Source organism: Impatiens glandulifera, chromosome 4, assembly GCF_907164915.1.
Source record: "Impatiens glandulifera chromosome 4, dImpGla2.1, whole genome shotgun sequence".
Lineage (NCBI taxonomy): Eukaryota > Viridiplantae > Streptophyta > Magnoliopsida > Ericales > Balsaminaceae > Impatiens > Impatiens glandulifera.
In genome coordinates this window covers 3,332,384-3,354,617 of record NC_061865.1, presented here as the reverse complement: position 1 = coordinate 3,354,617, position 22,234 = coordinate 3,332,384, and the positions used below count along the sequence as shown (strand labels likewise).

Sequence of the window (22,234 nt, the reverse complement as noted above, 5' to 3'; positions counted from 1 at the left end):
TCTTAAGTTGTTTAGCTTTGATTTTTTCATTCAATACCATTATATATGTATATGTATAATGATTCTACATCTCTTTATGAGCTATGAATCATTAAAAGTATTTCATAATGAATCTATTATATGAAGTTGTTGGAAACACCCAAAATGACATAGTCCTACACTAGAACAAAGGAGCTAAAACCAATTTGATTGTTTTATTTGTCTACCATTATTCTATTGCAAAATTGGGCAAGTGAACATGAAATTTGTTCGCTTTTTCACTTTGACCCAGTCTTGATCTGTTTTGTCGGTTGAATTGCATCGCAGCCTCTACACGGGATGGTAAATGACTTCACAATTTTCCGACCAATCCAATTCTTTCTCGTGTTGTTTTTGTCCTTCTTTTCTTGTTTTTTGACGTCGACACTTGGCATAATTTTGTCGTCCACTTTTAAGGAAGGATTTGCGTCGGTTCGAATAGGGTGTTGTGGCAAGAAATGAGGGTTTGCGAAGAGAGTTTGAGTGGTTAAAGGGTTGTTGTTGTTGTTTTGCACATTGAAGGAGGATGTGACAATTGATGTGAATTCAAAATGTGGATCATTTTCAGGAAGGTCCAATAGATGGGTAAGGGTATTTTGTGGCTTAGAACTAGAGTAATTTTGATGTTGATCATGTGAGCAAACAAAACTTGCAAAGGAAAGTGATGAGTCAATTGATGAATTACTCAATTCATCAATCTTTCCTTGCTTTGTGACTGCCATTAATAAATAATTTAATTGATATGAAATTAACTCATGATCTTCTCTTTTATACTTGATATTATTTGTCACAATTTTGGAGGCTTGTCATTGTCCTACACTCTCTTAACCTAATTAAGGTGTTAGGTACAATGAAACATACATTGGTAACTCAGAAAGTCTTTTGCATTTAATGTTTTATTTTTTGGTTGGATGGACACTCCAAAGTAGTCACATTTTATTTATTTATTGTTTGAGCATATTTCATAAGCCTTTTTTATATTTTTAAGGTTAAAATTGATTTGTTTGTATTTGATCTAAAAAGTTTGATTGAATTAGATTAAATCACAAATATTTGTAGATAAATGTTTTTCTGTCAAGACAAACAAACATGGTTCAAAAAAGGTTAATTCTAAAAATAGTGAGAAGAGAAAAAGAAAGGAAAAAGTAACTAGAGGTAAAATATTGATCACCTACATTTACTCTCCTCCATAATATTTTTTTCTCCTAAATTATCTCATCCATGGTAGTATGAATTCCTATCTTCCTATTCTTTGTTTTGTTATTCGATATTGATTTTGTTATTGTTTCTTTTCTAGCAAGTTGGTTAAAATGGTTTTCCAAATTCGCAAGGCAACATTTTTGGTTGTGATCGTTATGATTATCAGCTTCCTCCAGAACTCTAATGCGAAGATCACAATGATGAGCACAAATCAAGAGGAAGATAATACAAAACACTTCAAAATCACCATTCAAAGTCAATCTCGATCTCAACCGAAGATAGGTCACAAAGTTTTCAAAAGGAACCATGTTCCTTGTCCCCATCCAGGCCGTTCATATTACAATTGCAAGTTTACAAATTAATATTTAGGTGTTTGGTTAACATTCTCCATTTTATATATACATGTTAAGTTATACCTAGGAGATCGATGTTTGTGTTTTAATTTGTTGTTGTCTTATTTATAATTTTGAATGATTAATGTAGTTGTAAACATTCTCTTATTAATTAAAGTGATACAAAATAAATAGTCTATATATGTTGATTATTCATGAGTAGGCCAAAGCCTTATTTAAGTTGTACCCACGATTTTATTATTTGAGATAACAAAACAAAGTATTAAAATATGCCCTTCAAACTCCATCTTATTTGTTTTTCTTTTTCTTTTTCTTTTTATTTGTGGGTAGCAGCCAAATTTGAAGGACATATATATATAAATGTCACATGGTTGAATGGGATAATGGAATATAAAAATAAAATTAAAAATAAGCCCCTAAATTTTTCTCTATTTTCAAATAGGCCTTCAAACTTTATAAACTTGATTTTGTCACATTCTAATATCAAAATGATTTATTTCTTATCTTTAAACCCAACCACTCATATCCAATTACATTTAATCGCACCAATAAGGTTGATCATTATATCAATTATTGCTAAAAAGAAACGTCATTCCAATTCTTAGAAATTTCGTTCTTCTTATACCTAAAAATGTATTAATTTTTTTTATCGCATTCAAACCTAAATTCTCTTATATATATTTTGAAAAAAAAAATTACTAAGAAAATAAAGTGAAAATTAATTATAATTGATCAAAATAATTTGTGTGCACATTAAGAGCATAATTGGTCATATGAACCATCATTGATAGATTCAAACAAACACCATTTGACATTGCAATTTCGGGGCAATATCAAGAAAGTCTACGGTCAACATGGATGTCACGGGCCTTCGACCCACCTCCCGACTCGCCCACCACCCGGTCTGAGCCACAGGAGGAGTTGGCTCAGTCCTCTGGCAAGGCCCGAGCCATTTGGCTTGCATATACTTTTGTTTCCTCCACGGACCAATATGCATTTTCTTCTCTTTCATGCACTTTTTACCCGCAAAACATATAATCTTGATTAAACTCTCCAATCTTTGAACCTTTCCAACGAAAACCTCAGGTAGTTTACTCGTCAAACGTTGATATTCTTCACCCATTCTACTCATCTCGAATTCACCTCGAAAGTTCAATTCGATTACCACTCTTATCTCCCCCTTCTTTAAATCCGAGTTATCGATTACATCCAAAAACTTGTGTTCACCTGAATAAAACAAATCAAAATTTATTAACAAGTTTTTCATTAACTCTAGCTAAATGTAGAACATATATTTTTTTTTTGTAACAAACCTGATGGAAGATCTGCAGAATTTCTCCATTTAGATTTTGAAATTGCACAATTGAATCCGGAATTTCTCAAACGTGTACAAACCTCCCTCATTAAACAATCCCGACAACTTCCTCCGGCGACCGGTTTTCCACATGAACAAAAATTTCCCTTAATTTTCAAATCCTCCATAACCTCTTTAGTCTCTTTCCGAATCTTTGTTTCTAATGAACTCGTTCTATATAAAGTTGCCTGTAAATTGATTAACATATAATTAGGGTTTATGAAATATGAATCAATGTTAATTTTCTCATAAAGGGTTTAAAAGAAAATCAGAAAATTACTTTAAGAAGTTGATGTTGGTTTTCCCAGAATGTTTTATCATCTGAAATGGGTTCATGATCATCATCATCGTCATCCAAACAGGGGAAGGAATTGCTTCCTCCTTCTCCGCCGCCGCCGCCGCCGTCGCTGCTGCCGGACGGAGAACAATCGTCTAGGAATTCGAATACCGTGTCGGACAAATTCATGGGAGAGGTGTCGGAATCTGATTCTTCCACCGGACTATTTGATAGAAAGATTCGGTGATTCGCCGGAATCTTGACCGTGGATCTAGGTCTAGCCATGATCGAACTTTTATGGGTCAAAATCTAAAAATATATATTGATGATTAATTATCTGTTTCTGTTTTCTTTGCGATTATTCAGGGGAAGGATTAGGGTTTGTTTATATAGTTGAGAATTCGGATAGAATAGAGAAAACGGGTCGCCGAGTCTATATGACACGTGGCATGTAAAGATTGGATAGATTGCATCGTTTAATGGTCCAAAATTTGTGGTGGACCAGCCAGCGAAGATCCACGTAAGTTTCGAGTAAATCATTTGATCCACATCTCAAATTAATTAATTAATTATTTATATATGGATAAATAATATTTAGGATTACTTTTTTTTCTTTTCTTGCTGTGATTTTATTTAATTTCCAAATATCTCTTTTTAAATATAGCAAATTGTATTAAATTATTAATGATTAAAGTTAGTTTTATGTGTTTATTTATAAAAAAATGTAATATCATTCCATTAACAAATTTATTAATAAAATTATAATATTTAACTAACTAATAACTAAAATCAAATAAATAAGCTGTAATATATAATATGCACCAAATTTAAAAAATGTGGTAGTTGAATTGGGTAACATGTTTATGGATATAAATCTATAATAAAGTAATTATTATAATCTTGTTTAGATTTAGATTAGTCAAGTTATAGAAATAAATTAACTATATATATATATATATATATGTGAAATAAATTCTTCTTACACTTTTATTTATATGATATATTAATTATTATATTTAAAAAAATAATAATTTAATCTATAAAAACTAGTATAATTAATTTACTGTCATTACACAGTTTCAAATTAAAATATCTTGTAAATATTAAACTCTTGATATATTAAATTTAAAAAAATGGTGAGAAATCAATTTATGAGAAGATAAATATTAAATAATTATTTAATCCTGTAAAAGCATTTTTTAAAAGTTATGTTTTAGGATTTGTTTTTTACATCGTCTAAACCTCTATACATTTGCGCACAGAAAAATGAATGATATATTTTATAACGAGTTATTTACGTATGATTGAATTATTATATATATCGTTTAACAAGTGAAATGGCATATTCTATGGGTTCATTTTGGACAAAACCATGTTCTAACAATAAGATAATTGAAATGAATATAGAAAATCATTATACCACACACATTTATTTGTTTACTTGAATTGTTAATAGTGAAGCATCCATTGTGGGGATCACATTGGAGAAAATATTGTACTAGTAGTTGTTTTAGTAAAAATTAAAAGGAAATAATTGAGCATCTATTTCATATTCGTATCTGATCAAATAGATCCAAATTTCTTTCTCAAGGTGGGTAGTTGATTCTAAAAATAAAAAGTATTTTCAAAATTAATTTCATTTGATCACTTACATTAAAATTATTCGGATCCAAGAATTTGAATTGGGTGGGTAAAGTAAATAATAAATTAAATTAAAAAATTAGAAGGTCTTGTCATAGTTCAGAATAAAAAAATAATTTTGTTTCTAGTATTAGTCCACACCATACCTAACACATCTTTCATGATTATTATTATTTGTTTGGTTTTGTTATAATAAATGCAGCTAGTATATTTTTTTTTTAATGAAATTAAGAAAATTGAAAAAAAATATATGAATTACCAAATTTATCATCAAAATTTTAGTAAGTTTTTATTAAAATAATAGAAAAATGAAGTATATATATATATATATATATTAATATAAATAATTCACACTTATTATAATTTAGGGTCAGAATTATGTTAATTTTTAAAATAAATATATATATTTTAATTTCAGTTAGTCGATGGAGAAACAATGTGATTTCACAATTTATCCGAGGAGCGAATCTATGTTAAGGTAACTTTATAACTCGAGTTTTAATTTATTTTTTAATTATTTAATTTTGAAAATATTGATAAATCTTACGTCATTCACTTGTTTTATTTTTTTTTATTTGATAAATCAAGCTCTTTCGAGATTTTTCTTGATATGTTTTTTTGTGATGGTAGGACCCAAAATTAGGTGATGTGATGACGTGGAAGAATCTGAAGCGTTGAAAGGATGAGGGTTATCCAGAGATGAGGTGGATGGCATTGATGTAATTGTGTGTTATGCTCCAAGGAGGTAGGTGATTGACCCACTTACGCGGCGGCCTGTCCATGCATGCATTATTCTTGTCGGTTGGACCAAATTGCCCCTCAATAATTTATCAACTTTGTGGGACACCTTGAGGGTACTTTTGTCTTTACAAACTTCAATTATTTGGGACAAATCTGTGTAATTTACACTACAACAAAACCCACTCGGACAACCTCATCCTATTCCTTTTTTAATTAATTAATTAAAACCTCACTTTCATTTTTCTTTATTTTATTTTATTAATTAGATTCAATCAGTGGTGAGAGAACGAAATGCCTCATTTTGTTTATTATTATTAATTTAGAAACCTATCTATTATTAATGATGTATAAGCGATTTGTATATATCTGATTGGGCCGGGTTAGATCGACTCTATCCTTCAAAATTATTACTAAAGATACAATTATAGATCAATTTGTGTTAAAAAAAATGTATCAACTTAGATATTTAAAAAATAATGATTTGTGATTATCTTGACATAAAAGTGATAAAGGGATAGAATTTGATAGATGAAACAAAAAAAAGAAGGTTGAAAAAATTTGAGCCGGGTTAGATCGACTCTATCCTTCAAAATTAATACTAAAGATACAATTATAGATCAAATTTATGTTAAAAAAAATATATTGCTTCAGATATTTAAAAAATTATTTATGATTATCTTGATAGACGAGGATTAGAGAGAGGAAATTTGGGAAAAGAAATGAGCGTATATAAAAATAAGAGAAGAGATAAATTATTTAATTTTTTCAGCCAATCAAATTGGACTACGTCATTCTCTTTCTTATTCCCTTTCCCAAATTCTTTGCATAATCATTTCTCAGATAATATAGAGTAAAATAAATTAAAAGATATTAATATATAATGATAAAATAAAAAATAATAATTTAAAATTTTATTTTAATATTTTAATTAATAAATTGAATGATATGATAAAATAAAATAGAAAAGAATGAAATTATATATTTTTTAATTGTGTTATTTTAAAAAATCCAAACGAAACTAGTCTATATATGAATATTAATTATATATTGTATTTGAATAATTTAATTATTAAAATAAATATTTAAGTATGTTATAACTAAATTATTTATATTTTTAAATTTTAACTATGACTAATTCTTTTGTCAGTTTGATCGTCAATAAATAAACAACTATTTATGGTTGAGTTTAGTTTTGCTCGATTGATTTTCGATTTACCTTTTATTTATACATTATTAACAAGACCATAATCATGCCCTATCATTCAACTGAGTGCGTTCTTAATTTAATACGTCTCTTTCTCCTTAGTTTACTTTGAATGTGTTTTTAAATTATTTTAAAGAACTTTTCTTACTTGTTACGCGCTTAATTTAGTATTTTTTAAAGATAAAAACACGTTTAAAGTAATAGTTAAAATAATATAAAAACCCTAAAATGATTGACATTTATTTTCTTGTTTTTAGAGACTAATTTTAATATTGAATTTTGTCTTTTAGTGACGTTTGATGATGACAATGTTTATATTATTAAAGTCTATTGCATCTTTTAATAAAGTCTTAAAATAATTTCATTCAGCCATATTTTATTTATTAACGATCTCTTTGTGAGTATTTTATATTTAGCAAACTTTTTAAGACGGTAATTAAGTAACTATTTTTTTGGAATATCTATTTCAAATTTTGAATCAACTATTTACCTATACTTAATATTGTTATTATAATTAACATTGAAAAAAAATGGTTTATTAAAATGAAAATAGTTTCAATTTCCCCATTTCATATACCCGTACTTATATTTTTGGTTTTGGATCTTTCAAATTATTCCCGCAGGAGATCCGGTCTCATTTTATTCATGAAATGAGTTGAATTGGTATTGGAACTCTGAAGAGTTGTTTGAACAACGAGTTACATTTACGTATCATCAGTGTTAATATTGACATGTTTGAGACGTAATTTATTAACAAATTTCCCTAAACAATCTATGAAAAACCTAAAATATTTTAAATAGGATACACAACTTATTAATTGATTATATTAAATCTCAACGAAGTTTGAACTTGGGTCGTTTTTATAGATGAGATTCGAACTTTGAATTTTGTCATATGAGATATGAACTATTAAAATTTTAACCATTTGATACGTTTTCTAAATAAACAAAACGTTCATAATATTATTTTAATGTCTTATTTTTGTTTATCTAATTAGTTTGTCACATTTTAAAATAAAATGATATTTAAAGACTTTTTGAACAATTTTTTTTTTTAAATTTAACATTATTTTTTAGATTTATGCATCTAATTTGTCGAAATTTGTGACTTAAAAAAGGTGTAATATAAGAAAAATTTTGAATATAAATTGAATTTTTATTTATTTTTCAAAAAACTTAATAACGATATAAAATTATGGATGGTCTACCAATTTTAACGTATTTTTATTTTAAATTAAGTATATTCTTTTTGAGATATACGTGTTCAAAATAACCGAATACAGTTTTGAAGGCTTTATAAAATATGCATTATGTGAAAATAATTGAAAAAAGAGAAAATTACTATTTTATTTTTACAAGTATGATATCAAAAACGGAAAATACTATGTTAAAATAAGAAAACATGACGTTCATTTATTTGTGAAAAAATTTTAAATAACCAAAATTATGATAGTTAGAGAGCCCATATGACATAATTTAAAATTCGGTCATATTTGATAAAAACGATCCAAGTTCGAACCCGAAATAACAATGAGGTCAATTATAAAAAATTTTAAGTTTAACTATGCCTTTTATTTTATCATTTTTAGCATACGCTTACATGTTCAATATTTAGTAAATATTAAATGAACAACATTTAAAAAGATATATTATAAGACACAAAAAAAGCATTTTATTTCGATTAAGTACCAAAAGGAAATAAAAAATATTTCAAATACAATATCTTAAAACACATAAATTAAAAATATAAAAAATATCATTTTATTGTCAATAATAGCATTTTACCAAACAAAATTTAAAAATAGACATCAGTCACATCACTTCTTCTAAATCACTATTAGAAAAAAATTCAAAACCTAATTCAAATAGGCTCAATTTACAAAACCTTTACTCATTTATATAATGAACTTTTTTAAAAAATAAAATAATAAACAAGATCTTCACACACTTCATACATTTGAAACTATTATGGAGTGAATTTGGAGAAACATAGCATGCAATTATTAATAATAAGTTTGTGTTTACAAGTACAAATGAAAAAATATATTAAGACATTAAACGTGTTGTATTTAATTTTCACTCAAAACATTCTAATTTAAGACGAAAGTTATTCTAGGCCCGATATAAAAAAAAAATTGTGTTGCTAGACAAAAAAAAAAAAAAATTAGGCTCTCAAACTTAGTGTCATAGAAACACTTCATACTTTAATAGAGAAAAAGAACATTAGTAATTATTATTATTATTAGGAATTTCTTAGTTAGGCCAACAAAAAGGAAAGGAAAATCCATCTACTTTTTATTGTGGCTGTGAATTATATAGTCCTATCTAATAAGTAGGTAATAGTCTTTTTCATTATTTAAATGGTTATTGCTATTTTTTGCTAAAAAATAATGGCTATGATTACATGGGGTAGGTAATTTATTGATTTTGAATAAAGTGAATATAAATAAATTATATCAAAATACAATAATGCAAATATTGCTCAAACTGGTTAGTCTTCTTTTTTGGCTCTTTTTGGGTCCACCTTTATCCTTAGTGTTTATTTTCTTGTCTAAATCATTTTCATGTATTTCCATAATTGCCAAAATAGTTATATATCCATTTTTTATTTCTAAACTAAAACATGTTTATTATCTTTTAAAATACTAAATACAAATAATACATTGATCATTTAACCTAAATAATTTCATTCCAAAAAAAGAAAAACTACTACATACAAACCTAGGTAAAGAAAGTATGAGAAATGGAATCAACAAAAGAGAACTAAATATATATACACATAATAAGCAATGTACACTTGGGCTAAAAATACCACTCATCTTAAACCCAACCTCGATGCCTCGAATAACTCAGGCCGGGTTTTGTTATAATCAGAAACATAAACAAGATAAGAAACAGTCCTAACTCGAGATATCGATCTTTAAGAAGGGAAATTCACAGGTTTTTAACTTGATTGATTTGCCTACCTAAGATGAGAATCATAAGTGTCAAACAATGTAGGAACAACAAGAGGCAACTTATCTATGTGAATGAAAAGCCTGTTGAGATTTTCCTTAGTAACTGTTTCCATGTCAATTACATCTTTACTGTCCATAAACACCCAAAGATCGCATGAATTCACCCTCTTTAGACTGTCACGACAGAATGGGCACGATTGAGATCTTGCCCACCTGCGCCAATTATGTATATATGTAAATTATGCTCAAATTTCATTGAAATGGATTGAATTGGGATTGGGGGATCGAATTTACTTACCATTCGTGGTAGCATTTGAGACACATGGCATGGTTACAATTGGGAAGAACAATCTTATTGTTGTTGTTAATCTCCATACAGATTCCACATTCTTCTTCTCTTTCAATATCTTCTTCATCATCATAATCATCAACATCATCTGTTCTTCTTCTGTATCTTTCCATACATAGAGATTTCTGTCTTTTATCTTCAGAATCAGTAATCCCTCTTTCAAGTTGTAATATAGAGGGGTAAATAACAGCTGACATTTCCAAACAAACAATCAAACAATCAATCAATTAATCATTTCAATTCTCATACATACATACATACATACATACATACATACCATAGAATTCGCTTAGGCTAGATTTCCTTTCATGGACAGACATTGTTGTGGTTCCATCAACATAGACCTAAAAGAAGATGAACAATCATCATTTAAGTAATTGGGTTAAAAAGAAAGGAGATTCCTTTAAATGATGAACAACCTTATAGATTAGAATTCTGAGAAGACCAAGAGCACCAGCAAGATGACAATCTGTCCACTTCACTAGGAAAAGAAACAGGTGAGCAGCAGGACTGTACGATAATCTCATCTGAACACAGGCGCCATCGTATTCCCTTGGATAATCAGATGCCCTGCGACCATATCATCATCATCATCATCAAAACATGACCTGAATTACAGGGAAAAGAAGATGATTGACTTACAGTGTGTTTGCGTGCTGAATATCGGCTTCAAGGACCTTCATAGAATCCTTGAATGATTTCCCAGATCCTACTACGTACATACCTTAATTACTACTACCGTAAACAAACAAACAAAGGGTCGTGAAGAAATTCTCTGTGGAAGTGAAATCAGAAAGCATCAATCAATCAATCAATCGACGCTGCAAAACCCAATCGCTTCAATCATTCATACAACAACAAAAACAAGTCCTTTTCTCACTCTAGATTCTAGACTTGTTCTTCTTCTTCTTCTTCCTTGAGTTAAGAATGGCGAAAAAGAAGGTCTCTGAACTTTGGAGTGTGTGTGGATATTCGCCACGTCAACAGTAGGCGGTGGTGTCACGGACTATCTCCATATCCAAATTAATTACAATAATGCCACCACCCCCTGCCCTAATCTAAATAAATAAAACTCATTTATTGTCTTAATATTTAACTTCATTAATTATTTTTTCTTGGTCGAGTTTATTCTTTGATGAGTGACTTGTGTAATAAAACCGAGATTAGTATCAATGTTTGGCTTAATTGCACTAGGTTCTAGTCTCCAAAGAAAATAAGAAAATAAATAAAATAAAATTAATGAGAGTGGTTACTCGCATTTTAATGTTGATTTATATGGTGGACTATCTAGTTGAAGAGAAATCGACAAATTTTCAATGATTGTAGTCATTTGATGCGTATTATGATGATTTTTGAGAATCGATCAGGAAAACTAGTAGAGTTGATCGATGAGTTAATAGTTATTCTCAAATATTTACGAGCTCGATAACTTTTAAGTTTTTTTTATATATGTTTTTTACATGTTATGCCTTTTCGTTTTATTAAAAAAAGAAGAAAGTATTTAGTTGATTTATGGTTAGATTTATACTTAGATTTTTAGTTTTATTATAAAATTTATATTATAATATGAATTTGTTATATATGTTAATTTTTTTTAATAAAAAATGTTATATTTGTTGATGCTAGGTAAGGATGACAATTTGAAACTGCCCCGCGAAAACCGAACCGAATTGTCTCGTTTGGACGGTTTTTCCCTGAAACCGAACGGAGATGGGGCGGTGATGATATTTGTGTCCCGGTTCCCCGAAACCGAAAAAAACCGAATGGAGCGGGAATGGTATTAAAAAAATTCTCGAAATTAAAACGGGGTGGGGATGGTAAATGCATTCCCCGCTCCGAACCGCCCCATTGTCACCCCTAGAAAAATTATTAATATTGAGTCTTTGAAACAGTTCAGATATATATCGAAAATACCGTACCGCAATATATTAAAAATATTAATTTTTAAGGTATACTGAACAAAACGTAAGGTATGGTATCGAAATTATTGTGACGGCAAAGATATGAGATTTTAAAATTTTAGTATATCGAGAATGAAATACCGAAATAGTATTTATAAATTAAAATATAATATATATATATATATATATATAATACTTCTACAAAAATAATTAAATAGATTTGATACTAATTTAATTATAAATATATATATATTTAAATAATATCAAAATATAATTATACTAAAATATTATTCAATATATGTCATCTCTACTTTACCATTAGATTGAAAAAAAATCAAACCAAACTTTTAATATAAACCAAACTTTTAATATCTTTAAGTAGTGGAAAAAAATGAAATTTGGTATTCAATCCTTTCAATTATTGTCAAAAAAATTATTACAATCTCATCATAACGGTTGTTAGTGAGTCTAAAGGATAGTGGATAATTTTAGGAGCAGATTGAGTCCTAATTAATATGAAAATATTAATTTGCACAAATGATTGACTAAAAGAAAAGAGTTGAATTTATGGAAATATTTTACGGATATAATAAAATTGAATTGTTTAAAAATTTTAAAAAATGGAAAGGGTAATTTTTTTTATTAATTAAGTATAAATTAACTAATATTTATCTAACCTGAATTTTATTATCAATTTATAAAACAATTTTGCAGATACAAATATGATTAAAGATCGTTATGAATTTCACTCTTCCGCCTACACTTTAGTCTAACTTGAAAACTATACTTATGTTTATTTTTGTTAACTCAAATTTTTTTTAACTAACTTTAATTTTTACAAACGTTGGATTTTAAAACGAATATTTTAATTTATAATAAATATTTTTTTTAGTTTTGTGTAACGTTTATGTAATAACTATATTAAATTGATTTTTTTTAAGTTGATATGTTTTTTAGGTATCAATGTATAATACTGATACCGTACTAAACTTAAGGTATACCGAAATCAAGGTAAAGTAAATGTATGAATTTTTTGTATACCAAAATTAAGCTATATTGAATTCAAGGTAAGATAAATGTATAAATTTTTGTATACCAAAATTAAGGTACTAAAATCAAGGTAAGGTAAATGTATGAATTTTTTTTATACCAAAATTTTTGATAATGTATAAAGTATGGATAAAACATTAATGTATACTGTACCAACCTCCCTCTAATTGATACAAATTATTTCTTTTGCAAAATTGTTTTTATTTTATATATATATTATGTTTTTTTAGCAATTTTAACAATATAAAAGTAATTCTATTTTATAATTAAGTTCTCAACTAAAATTTTATATTTTTTTTTAAAATAATAGAATGTTTTGGTTAGATGTTGATATTTATTGAATTTTTAACCAATTATGTAATTATGTTATATTTTTCTTTTTCATTATTTTAATGAATTTTAAATAGAGATTAATGAAAAACATTTTAATTTCATATATAAGAATTATTCACACTTAATATTTACTTTTAAATTTAGAAAGATTAGAATGATTCTTGAATTTGAAATATTCTTAATACAAATACAAGTATCTTATTTCTTAAGTATTCATATAAAAAAATATAGATAAAATATATATATATATATATATATATATATATATATATTTAAAATAAAAAAATTAGGTAATTTTACATATATTAATATACTATTTTTTTTATTAATTATTAAATTTTGCAAATTATAAATAATACATATATCTAAAAATTATGTGTATATATATTAATAATAATATATATATATATATATAATTTATATTAAATTTAATAGTAAAAAAGTTAATAATTAAAAAACTAATTAATAAGAGAAGATAATAAAATACATTTAAGGGTTATGACTAGAGCATGAATTCAATATGAATCTAACACGATATTAATATAGAACAACACAATTCAATATTATTTCACTTTAGTTATGACACTTTCTTCCGACTTCAAAATCTTTTTGATTACTAAAGTTCCGTCGTTAGAGCATAATTTATCGAAAGATTTAATCGCAATTGAGTCCAACTTATTTGTCTATATGAATAATATCACGTATTGTTTTTTTTATTGAGTTTATTCTGAAAGATAAAACAAGGGAGAATGAGTTATCTTCAAATTTTTTACTTGTGTAATAAGTCTGAGATTATAAATGAAATGATGTTGTATCAAAGTTTGGTCCAATTACACCACAACCGTTTAAATCTGAGATTTTTTTTATGAGAATTGCTACTCACTCTTTAGTGATAGTGATTACTTATTATTAAGTTAGAATGTCAATGTTAAACTTAGACTTTTAGTTAGATTATAAACTTTATACTAGTTATGTTATGAGTTTCTATTTACATGTGTTAATTTTTTAATAAAGTTTGTTATATTTATGGATACACAAAAAGAGAAATTTTGTTTAATATGTATTACACTAATACAGGTAATAAGTGAACATATTAATCGAACCGTTCCACAAATATCTTTATTAAAATAAAATAAATATACAAAATCTAATAAAAGACAAGAATAATCAATTTAGAAAACAAATCTATACCTTTAAAACAATATAGTTTAGAAAAAATTACATTAAAAAAATTTGAAAAATTAAATTAATTAGATTTTAAATAAGTCAAAACTAATCATATAAATAATAAAAAAATAAAAAAAAATATTATATAAATCATTTTAAAATAATAAATAATATATCAATTAATTTATTTAAATAACTGAATCAAATTAATATAACTGTTTTAAATTGTTTTTAAATATTAATTTATACTTTTTTTTATAAATTTTTAAAATAGTTTAAAATTAAGAAATATAAAAGACTATTTTACCTATAAGCGGTCCGGTCGATTTATAAACCAAAATGTACAACCAAACCGTTGGGGTCGGTTTGCCTAAATCATAAACCACCGGTTTCGGTTTATTGATCGGTTCGGTTTGATCGGTTTGATGATCGGTTCGGTCGGTATATTTGGTTTGCTCGGTTTAAAAAATAATTAAACTTAAAATTTGTAAAACAGTTATTTTTTTTATAATTTGTAAACTTAGTAAAGACGTTGTCTTGGATAAACTTAGTAAAGACGTTGTCTTGGATACACGTATAAAACAATGTGTAGTTGGGCTTTAATTATAAACTTCAAAATAATGTAAAATTTTGAAACAGGAAACCTCTCTACAAAACTAGAACATAAAGATAACAAAGAAGAAAATCATTAGATATTATTAACTTAAAATATTCATAGAAATAAAAAACTTTGTGAGATAGAAAAAGTTTAAACTTTGAGAGATAGAAAAAGTTTTTATGAAAATAAATGAAGATGAGAATGAAGAACCTTTACTTCTCTCGTCCACACAAAAAATTTCCCAAACTCAGAAATATAATTTATCGGTTCGGTTGGTCGGTAGTTCGGTTTGGCAAACAATAAACCGACAAATCGAACTGAAAGACTTCGGTTCAAACTATTTCAGACTGTCAATTTTTTGGTTGATCGATTTGGCTTGTTTTTTATTCGATTTTAGACAATTTGGTTCGGTTCCAAAAAGTTTACTTACATGTCTAATTTTACCTTTATATTTATATAAATTATTATTTTAATCTTTAATTTATAAATATTATTTTGTATCAAATAAAATATTAATAATTTTCTTGTTAATCTTCATAATGATTGGTTTTTATTTTTTTAAATATATTTTTAAGCAATTTTGACAATATAAAGATAACTCCATTTTAATAATTAAGTTCTCAACTAAAATTTAATCATTAATTTCTTGTTAAATTAGAATGTTTTATTAGACGAGTGACTTTTCATGAATTTTTAACAAATTCTGAAATCATGTCATGTTTTTTTTGTATTAATGAACTTTAAATAGAGGTTAATGAAAAACATTTTGATTTCCTATTTAAGAATTCTTCACACTTAATATGACTTATTTTTATAATAATTTTATTTTTAAATTTAAAAAGATTAGCATAATTCTCCCTTGAAATGTTTTTAATGCAAATACAACAAATACCCAAGTATTCATATAAAAAACAGAGATAAACAATTCTCTATATATACATATATTAAAAACCCTTGCATGGTTTCTCATGTTGTCTATTTCAACATACACAAAATCATTTTTAGGTTGAGACTAACATTCATTTTTTTTTCTCTCTTCAATTCAATAAAATAGAACAAAACTTTAGTTAGAAAAAAGAAAAATGTATCAACAGTTAGATATAAAACACTAAAATTTGAGAAAAGGTGAGTTCATTTAGCAAGATCAATAATGTAAACCTCCCACAAGAAAAAGGTAAAACCATTTGAGTCTAACCCATATGTAATCTCTGTCAATAACCACCAGCCAAACCAGTCAGTCAGCCACAATTGTGTACACACCCATGGTCGGGTAAAACTGTACAGTCAGGGGCCTGAAGCAAACCTCGGAAGGACAAGTCCAGTATCGTTTATACGGGTAAACTGTCTGAACATCTCAGGGGGGAGGAGACAAAGTATTCGAAGCAAAACCATCCCAAGAGTGATGTGATCATTCCTCGGGGTTCAAGTTTTTTTTTCAAGGAGGTGTAGAATTTTGTGAAAGCTAAAAACCAGTAAGCCTTTTTCAAAGGTTTCAGACTGTTGCTGGAGAAGTTAACCATTTCTCCTTGATGAACCCGGTTTGGAAAATAGAATCATGAAACCTAAATTTTCAGGGCACATTCTTTGTGTATCTATTATTAGATGACATTCGCTGCTGCTGCTGCTGTTGCTGCGAAGATCGCGGATACTCCTGTTTGAATCGCTTCCCTGGCATTCTTTGAAATGACCTAATCATTGTATAATAATAATATTCAACTTTAGAGTATATTAAAACAACAAAAGGAGGATGAATAGGAGAGTCAAGGAAATGAACCTGGGAGAACGACGTTTATGAGGAAACTGACCAACCGGTGTTTTTAAACTCCCATTAGCTTTCTCCTTGGGCTATATCAGAAAAGGCAAGTAAGAATAAAGGTCGAAAATGTATTTTAAGAACACGACAAAGGAAATCTACCTGCATGACCAGGGCCTCATCCCATGAATCCTGGTCACCTTCTTCAACCTAAATAAATCAACAATTAAATGTGTAAAATACATAGTTTGTTCAATTTCTTCAGATGATTGCTGTAATTTTTACCTGAGCATATGCATTGTTTCTATGGAGATGGCCGCTTGATGGTGCTGCAGGCTGAGCTCGGTAATATGCATCAAAACCGTCCATAAACTGAGAAAAAAAATGCATTTATTATCAAACATTGGATTAAAAGGGGTAAAATTATATAAGCTACCATTTCTCTGGGATGAGCAGACACAGAGCCCATCGGTTTCTTCGATCCATCGAGTCTAGATTCCATTATTCGGGAAGGATCCATTATAGAATCGTCTACATGTCTATAAGAGTTTAGGTTACCAACAAAACTGTTATTGTTGCCACTAGGAAATTTACTTCCCTCAGCATGTACAAAGCTAGAATCAGGGTTAGAACTCGATAGATATTGATCTGCAAATTGTGAAAGATGTTTGTCAATTTGGAAACACCTCTACATTTGAAAACTAAATTTAGTCAGGAGATTTACCAGCCAAGTTCATGAGGGACACTTCAGCAGCTTGAAAAAGGGCCTCTTTTCTTGTCTTACCAATTCCTTCACCTATTTTCTCTCCTGCAAACAAAACCTACAACAAAACAAAAGAGATTTGAAAATTAATACTCTGTAGTATAGCAAGAATGAAGCAAGTGAACAGAAGAGCTTCAACAACCTCAATGGAGAACTGTAATTCCAAGCTTGAAACCAAAGATGGGCGGAACTCAACCTATGAAAAGTCATATAAGCTAAATATGGATATTCTATCAAATTCACAAGAAATGAAAGTTATGAAACTTGTTACTACCTTAGCGCCACACTTGTAAGCAATACCCTGTAATGCTCCTACAGGAGTTTCATCAAAAAGATCATTCCGTCCTTGATTTTCTTCAAGATCTCTGTTTGATAAAGAGCGGCGGAATGGAACCTCGTCACCTTCAAGATGGAAATCCAAATTAGTTGCACTTTCCATGAGGAACATAACCAGTTAGATACAAGGAGTTGCACAATCAGAAAAAAGACAAAGGTACGTAGTACTAAACACAAAACCACTCAAATACATTTTTTGAAAAAGTGAGATACTTTTTCATTAGTCCCCATGTCTGCAAACATCTGTGGAGGAAAATCGAACCAGGCACAAGTTCTGACAATGATTGTCAAACGTTACAAACCCAAATCAGAAAGACCAAATCTAGAAAACAAGATACAACATCATGAAAGAAAAAATAGAAGAAAAAGAGACTGCCACGAAGAGGGCTCATTTAGCACCAAAGGGCCAACAACCCCCTTTGTGAGCATGTTCCCAAGTCGGCCTACCACGAGCCTTGTAATTGACATAACTCGGAATCTCTTTCTGAAGTTGAGACTTCTTGATCTTCTCTTGTCTGTCAAGAATCTATCGCATCCTCAATGATTCTCGTATGTGGTCTGGTCCACATGAAGACAAAACTAAATAAATGGATTCGGTTGTGTGAAACAAGAATCTCCATTGAATAAGAGTTTTTGGTTATTTTTCTTCCTAACCCTTGTTATGCATCCCTTTTATATGCAAATTGGACTATGAACACCAATATTGTCAAACAACTATTTTACCTTTAAAACTTATAAATATGACATGTGAATGTAGGAAATGATTAAAAAGTTGACAAGAATAAGTTAAATCTATTTTCACCTGGGAAAGAATCGTATCCAGGATGATCATAGTTTGCTCTAGAACGATCTTCTCTTTGTGCCTGCAAAAACAATCAAGAAAAATTAGCCCAAATCCATCTCCATCTTAAAAGCTAATATGTGAACTTATGAAGTAAGTACCTCTCTTGGAAATCTTTGATTCTCAAGAAATCTGTCAGATGGAATAGGGGGTGGAGGCGGGGGAGGAGGGGGTGGTGGCAGTCTGTAAACTGGTTCAGAGTTTACAGGAAACTCCTTTTGGGTCCCCACTCTATTCATCAATCTTGGGTTAGTCTCTTCCTCCATGGCAAACCAGCTTTTACGTGGCTGCACCTGTGGTTGAGAAATTGGTACAGGAGGGGTTCTTAGGGTTTCGGATTGTGACGGGTCTCTCCAGTCTTTCCCATGTTGCAGAATAAGGAGTCGCCGCCTTGTATCAGGATCCAGCTCGGATTCTGGCACCTCTCCTTCTTCCCTAGCAGGAGAACTTTCTGGAAGACCAATTTGACTCAAGGGTCTTATTACTGAAGTTACTTGAGTTAACTGTTTGTTTTGAATGGGTATAGAAGGTGGAGGTGGTGGTGGTGGAAATGCATTCGGGAAAGCAGTAAGCCTTGGATCTGAAATTGCATCCTGAGTTGCCATTACCAAAGAAGTATGCAGTTTCAGAAAATAAAACACAGAAGACAAGAACCAACAGTGAAGGCATAGTTTCATATATAGCGATGGATACCTTCAATCTTCCAACTATTTCAGAACCCGCTATGCCATTTATTCTATTAGGATCCTTATTTGCGATCAAAGTTGAAGGATCATCCTGAATTATGAAAAAGAATCCAACTTGATTCATCTCATTTGAAGACAATGAGTAATACTTTGGCAGTTTCAGTTTATGCAACCATAATAGACTTCAACTCTATAGAACTGACCTCAGATACCAAAAAACTGCTCACGTCAAGTGAAGCTGGAATGTCTTTGTAATCATCCTCATACATAACCTCAGAAATTCGTTGTAAGACGCTGTCATCAAATTCTCTGCATCAAAAGTGGTCCAATTAAGCCAAATGATAAGTAAAATCAAGATTATGTGCAGATTTCTTACTTGAAAAAACCACCACGAACATTGCAGGCAACATTTCGTGCAAAACAAAGGATGGGAACTTCATTGTTTTCCTACAGAATAAAATTAGGGATTGTTTCACATACTGTAAAAAATAAGCAAGAAATTATTCAATCAAAGGATTTAGGCATGCACACCTCAGCCTGAGGTGATACATATGGAGCAAACGCTGGCACAACATGCACTCGCGGTTGATCTTCTTCCTCCCATACTTTCAGGCGATCGTCAATCACCAAAGCCATCTTAGGATGACAGCTTCCAGATTTGAACACATTAAACAAAGACTTCTTTAAACCTACAGCAGAAAAACATAATCATGACTTCCCTGACCTGATCGCATAAAAGAAAAAAGTAAAGACCTACCAGATTTTACGCATACAACACGATCCAACAGCTGTCTAGAGTTTATCAAATTAAGTTCAGGATCAAGAAGCCTCCACATTTCCAGAGCATAATCTCGTTCAGCCATGGTGCAAACATACACCTCAAAACGTTTTCGACCCTTAGCAGTCAAGTAGGTTCTGAGTTCCTCCCATGCAGGTCTTAGTCTAACAAGAACACTCGTATCTCGAATCTGCAAAAAACAAATGTATAGACATTTTAAAAGGACACGTTGTTTATTAATGTCTGACATCGACAGATACTCACCAGTGGATGGATGCGAGTCAGGATAATGTTTTTATCGTATAATCGAATGAGTGGGCGCACCATAGACGGATAAGTCTCCGATAAAGCCGGTACAACTTCAGGCTGAGATTTAATAACCTTTCCATTGTCAAGTATCTGATCAGTTTCAGCATATTGTCTCAAAATAATCTTATCATCCTGATAACGTTTAATCTCAGCAAGCATAGCAGCAATCCTCAATGGACTTGTTTCAGTGTTTTTCTTTCGCTGCAAAGCCTCAATTCTATCGTCGAATGATCTCATTGTATTTGCAACTACGAGTGTTTCATCGAGATCAAAAACCAATCCAAGACATCTAAGATTTAGCATTACAAGGCATGAATTATAAAGCCCTGAAGGTGTAAGAAAAGCCCAAAAACAAGGGTAGTTTTCTTCGTTTCTACATGATGGCATAGCAACCAAGTGTAGCTCCTCCATTCCAAGTGACACTACTGCAGTCTGTAGACATTAAAAAAAGTGTTTAAATTTGTATTTAGAAACTAGGGTTTCATATATATATATATATATATATATTTACATCAACTAATAAGTTATGTTGTGAATTGTTCTTGTTCCATATTAATGAGTTTTAGTTTCTTTGTTCACTTGGTGTTTGTGAGTTTTCTTAATCCATTTTACCTTTTTCTCTCTGAAACATGAAAAGTGCAGAAGGTTCAGCAACGAGTCGGGTGAGTGAATCTTGGACTCCATTTTGAAGCAAACTCCAGAAAGTGCAATTGTATGAAGAACTGAAAGTGGGGAACATCTCTCGCTCGGTTGAGAGAAGTGAGAGATCCGAATTTGCTCGCCAACAACAACGATTCCATTACGAATCTGATTCTGAGGATAAACTTCTACTTCTCCAATAAGTTTATCCACATGATATACAACTGATTTATACATTGTAAAAGGAACTTTCTTTCTCAATTTCTTGTTGCAAGTTCGTCAACATATACAAGATTCATTCATGGGTAGTAGTAGTTCTCATGAATCAATCAATCAATCAATCAACTTTAGTTGTTGGGTTCGTTCGATTTTTGGCAAATTTTTCAAAAGAAATTGATCCGATTGTGAGGGAGAGAGAAAATTAGGGTACTTTGCCGAATCGCTTCTTCAATTCTTTTAAAGAAAAGCTTCGAATCTTGGGTTGATGATGAACGAATTGAGACGAAAAGAGACGAAACCCTAGATCTAGAAAACTAATCGGTCAAACTTAGTAAGATAGTCTTCGTCTCTCCTCTTTCTTTCTTTCTTTCTCGCTCTATCTCTTCTAAACCTAATCCCCCTCCCTCTTCGGTGGCTGGCCGATGGAACACGAATAAACTAATGGCCGATAATTAATTCATTCATTCTTTTTTTAATCAATCAATAATTAAAATCTAAAGTTTTTTTTTTCTTTTTTCATTTATACTAACAACCTTAACAATATTATTCAATTTTTTTACTACAAATATATATATATATATTTATATATTGGGCATACTTTCTATCTTTTTCTAACAATTATAAATTATTTAAATATTAATAAACAATATCAAATTATTTTCTAATTAAATTGATTCGCGGGTGACGGCGGTATATGATATTTTAGGTTAGCGCGGATAAATTTGAGATCATCGACATAAGAATAAACGATAAAGATAGTTTGATCG

The 22,234-nt window shown here is 29.4% G+C and overlaps 3 protein-coding genes across 3 annotated transcripts; all 3 read right to left on the bottom strand.

The window, feature by feature from the left end:
* Positions 1-2,322: 2,322 nt before the first annotated feature.
* Positions 2,323-3,541, bottom strand: LOC124936473. Its single transcript, XM_047476974.1, has 3 exons — positions 3,206-3,541; positions 2,885-3,113; positions 2,323-2,798 (listed from the first exon to the last, which is right to left on the bottom strand). Exons 1-3 carry the CDS (start codon positions 3,485-3,487, stop codon positions 2,365-2,367), a joined length of 945 nt encoding a protein of 314 aa, XP_047332930.1. The 5' UTR covers positions 3,488-3,541; the 3' UTR covers positions 2,323-2,364.
* A 5,982-nt stretch (positions 3,542-9,523) lies between these two features.
* On the bottom strand, positions 9,524-11,007 carry LOC124935903 (E3 ubiquitin-protein ligase AIRP2-like). The gene is made up of 5 exons (XM_047476336.1): positions 10,737-11,007; positions 10,514-10,664; positions 10,372-10,438; positions 10,044-10,284; positions 9,524-9,958 (listed from the first exon to the last, which is right to left on the bottom strand). Exons 1-5 carry the CDS (start codon positions 10,814-10,816, stop codon positions 9,751-9,753), a joined length of 747 nt encoding a protein of 248 aa, XP_047332292.1. The 5' UTR covers positions 10,817-11,007; the 3' UTR covers positions 9,524-9,750.
* Positions 11,008-16,187: 5,180 nt separating this feature from the next.
* Positions 16,188-21,885, bottom strand: LOC124936320 (RNA polymerase II C-terminal domain phosphatase-like 1). Its single transcript, XM_047476808.1, has 17 exons — positions 21,222-21,885; positions 20,565-21,041; positions 20,280-20,490; positions 20,054-20,211; positions 19,899-19,969; positions 19,726-19,831; positions 19,530-19,613; positions 18,938-19,429; positions 18,798-18,858; positions 17,934-18,061; positions 17,802-17,855; positions 17,621-17,717; positions 17,333-17,544; positions 17,182-17,268; positions 17,059-17,106; positions 16,918-16,988; positions 16,188-16,831 (listed from the first exon to the last, which is right to left on the bottom strand). Exons 1-17 carry the CDS (start codon positions 21,483-21,485, stop codon positions 16,714-16,716), a joined length of 2,739 nt encoding a protein of 912 aa, XP_047332764.1. The 5' UTR covers positions 21,486-21,885; the 3' UTR covers positions 16,188-16,713.
* Between the last annotated feature and the right edge of the window lie 349 nt (positions 21,886-22,234).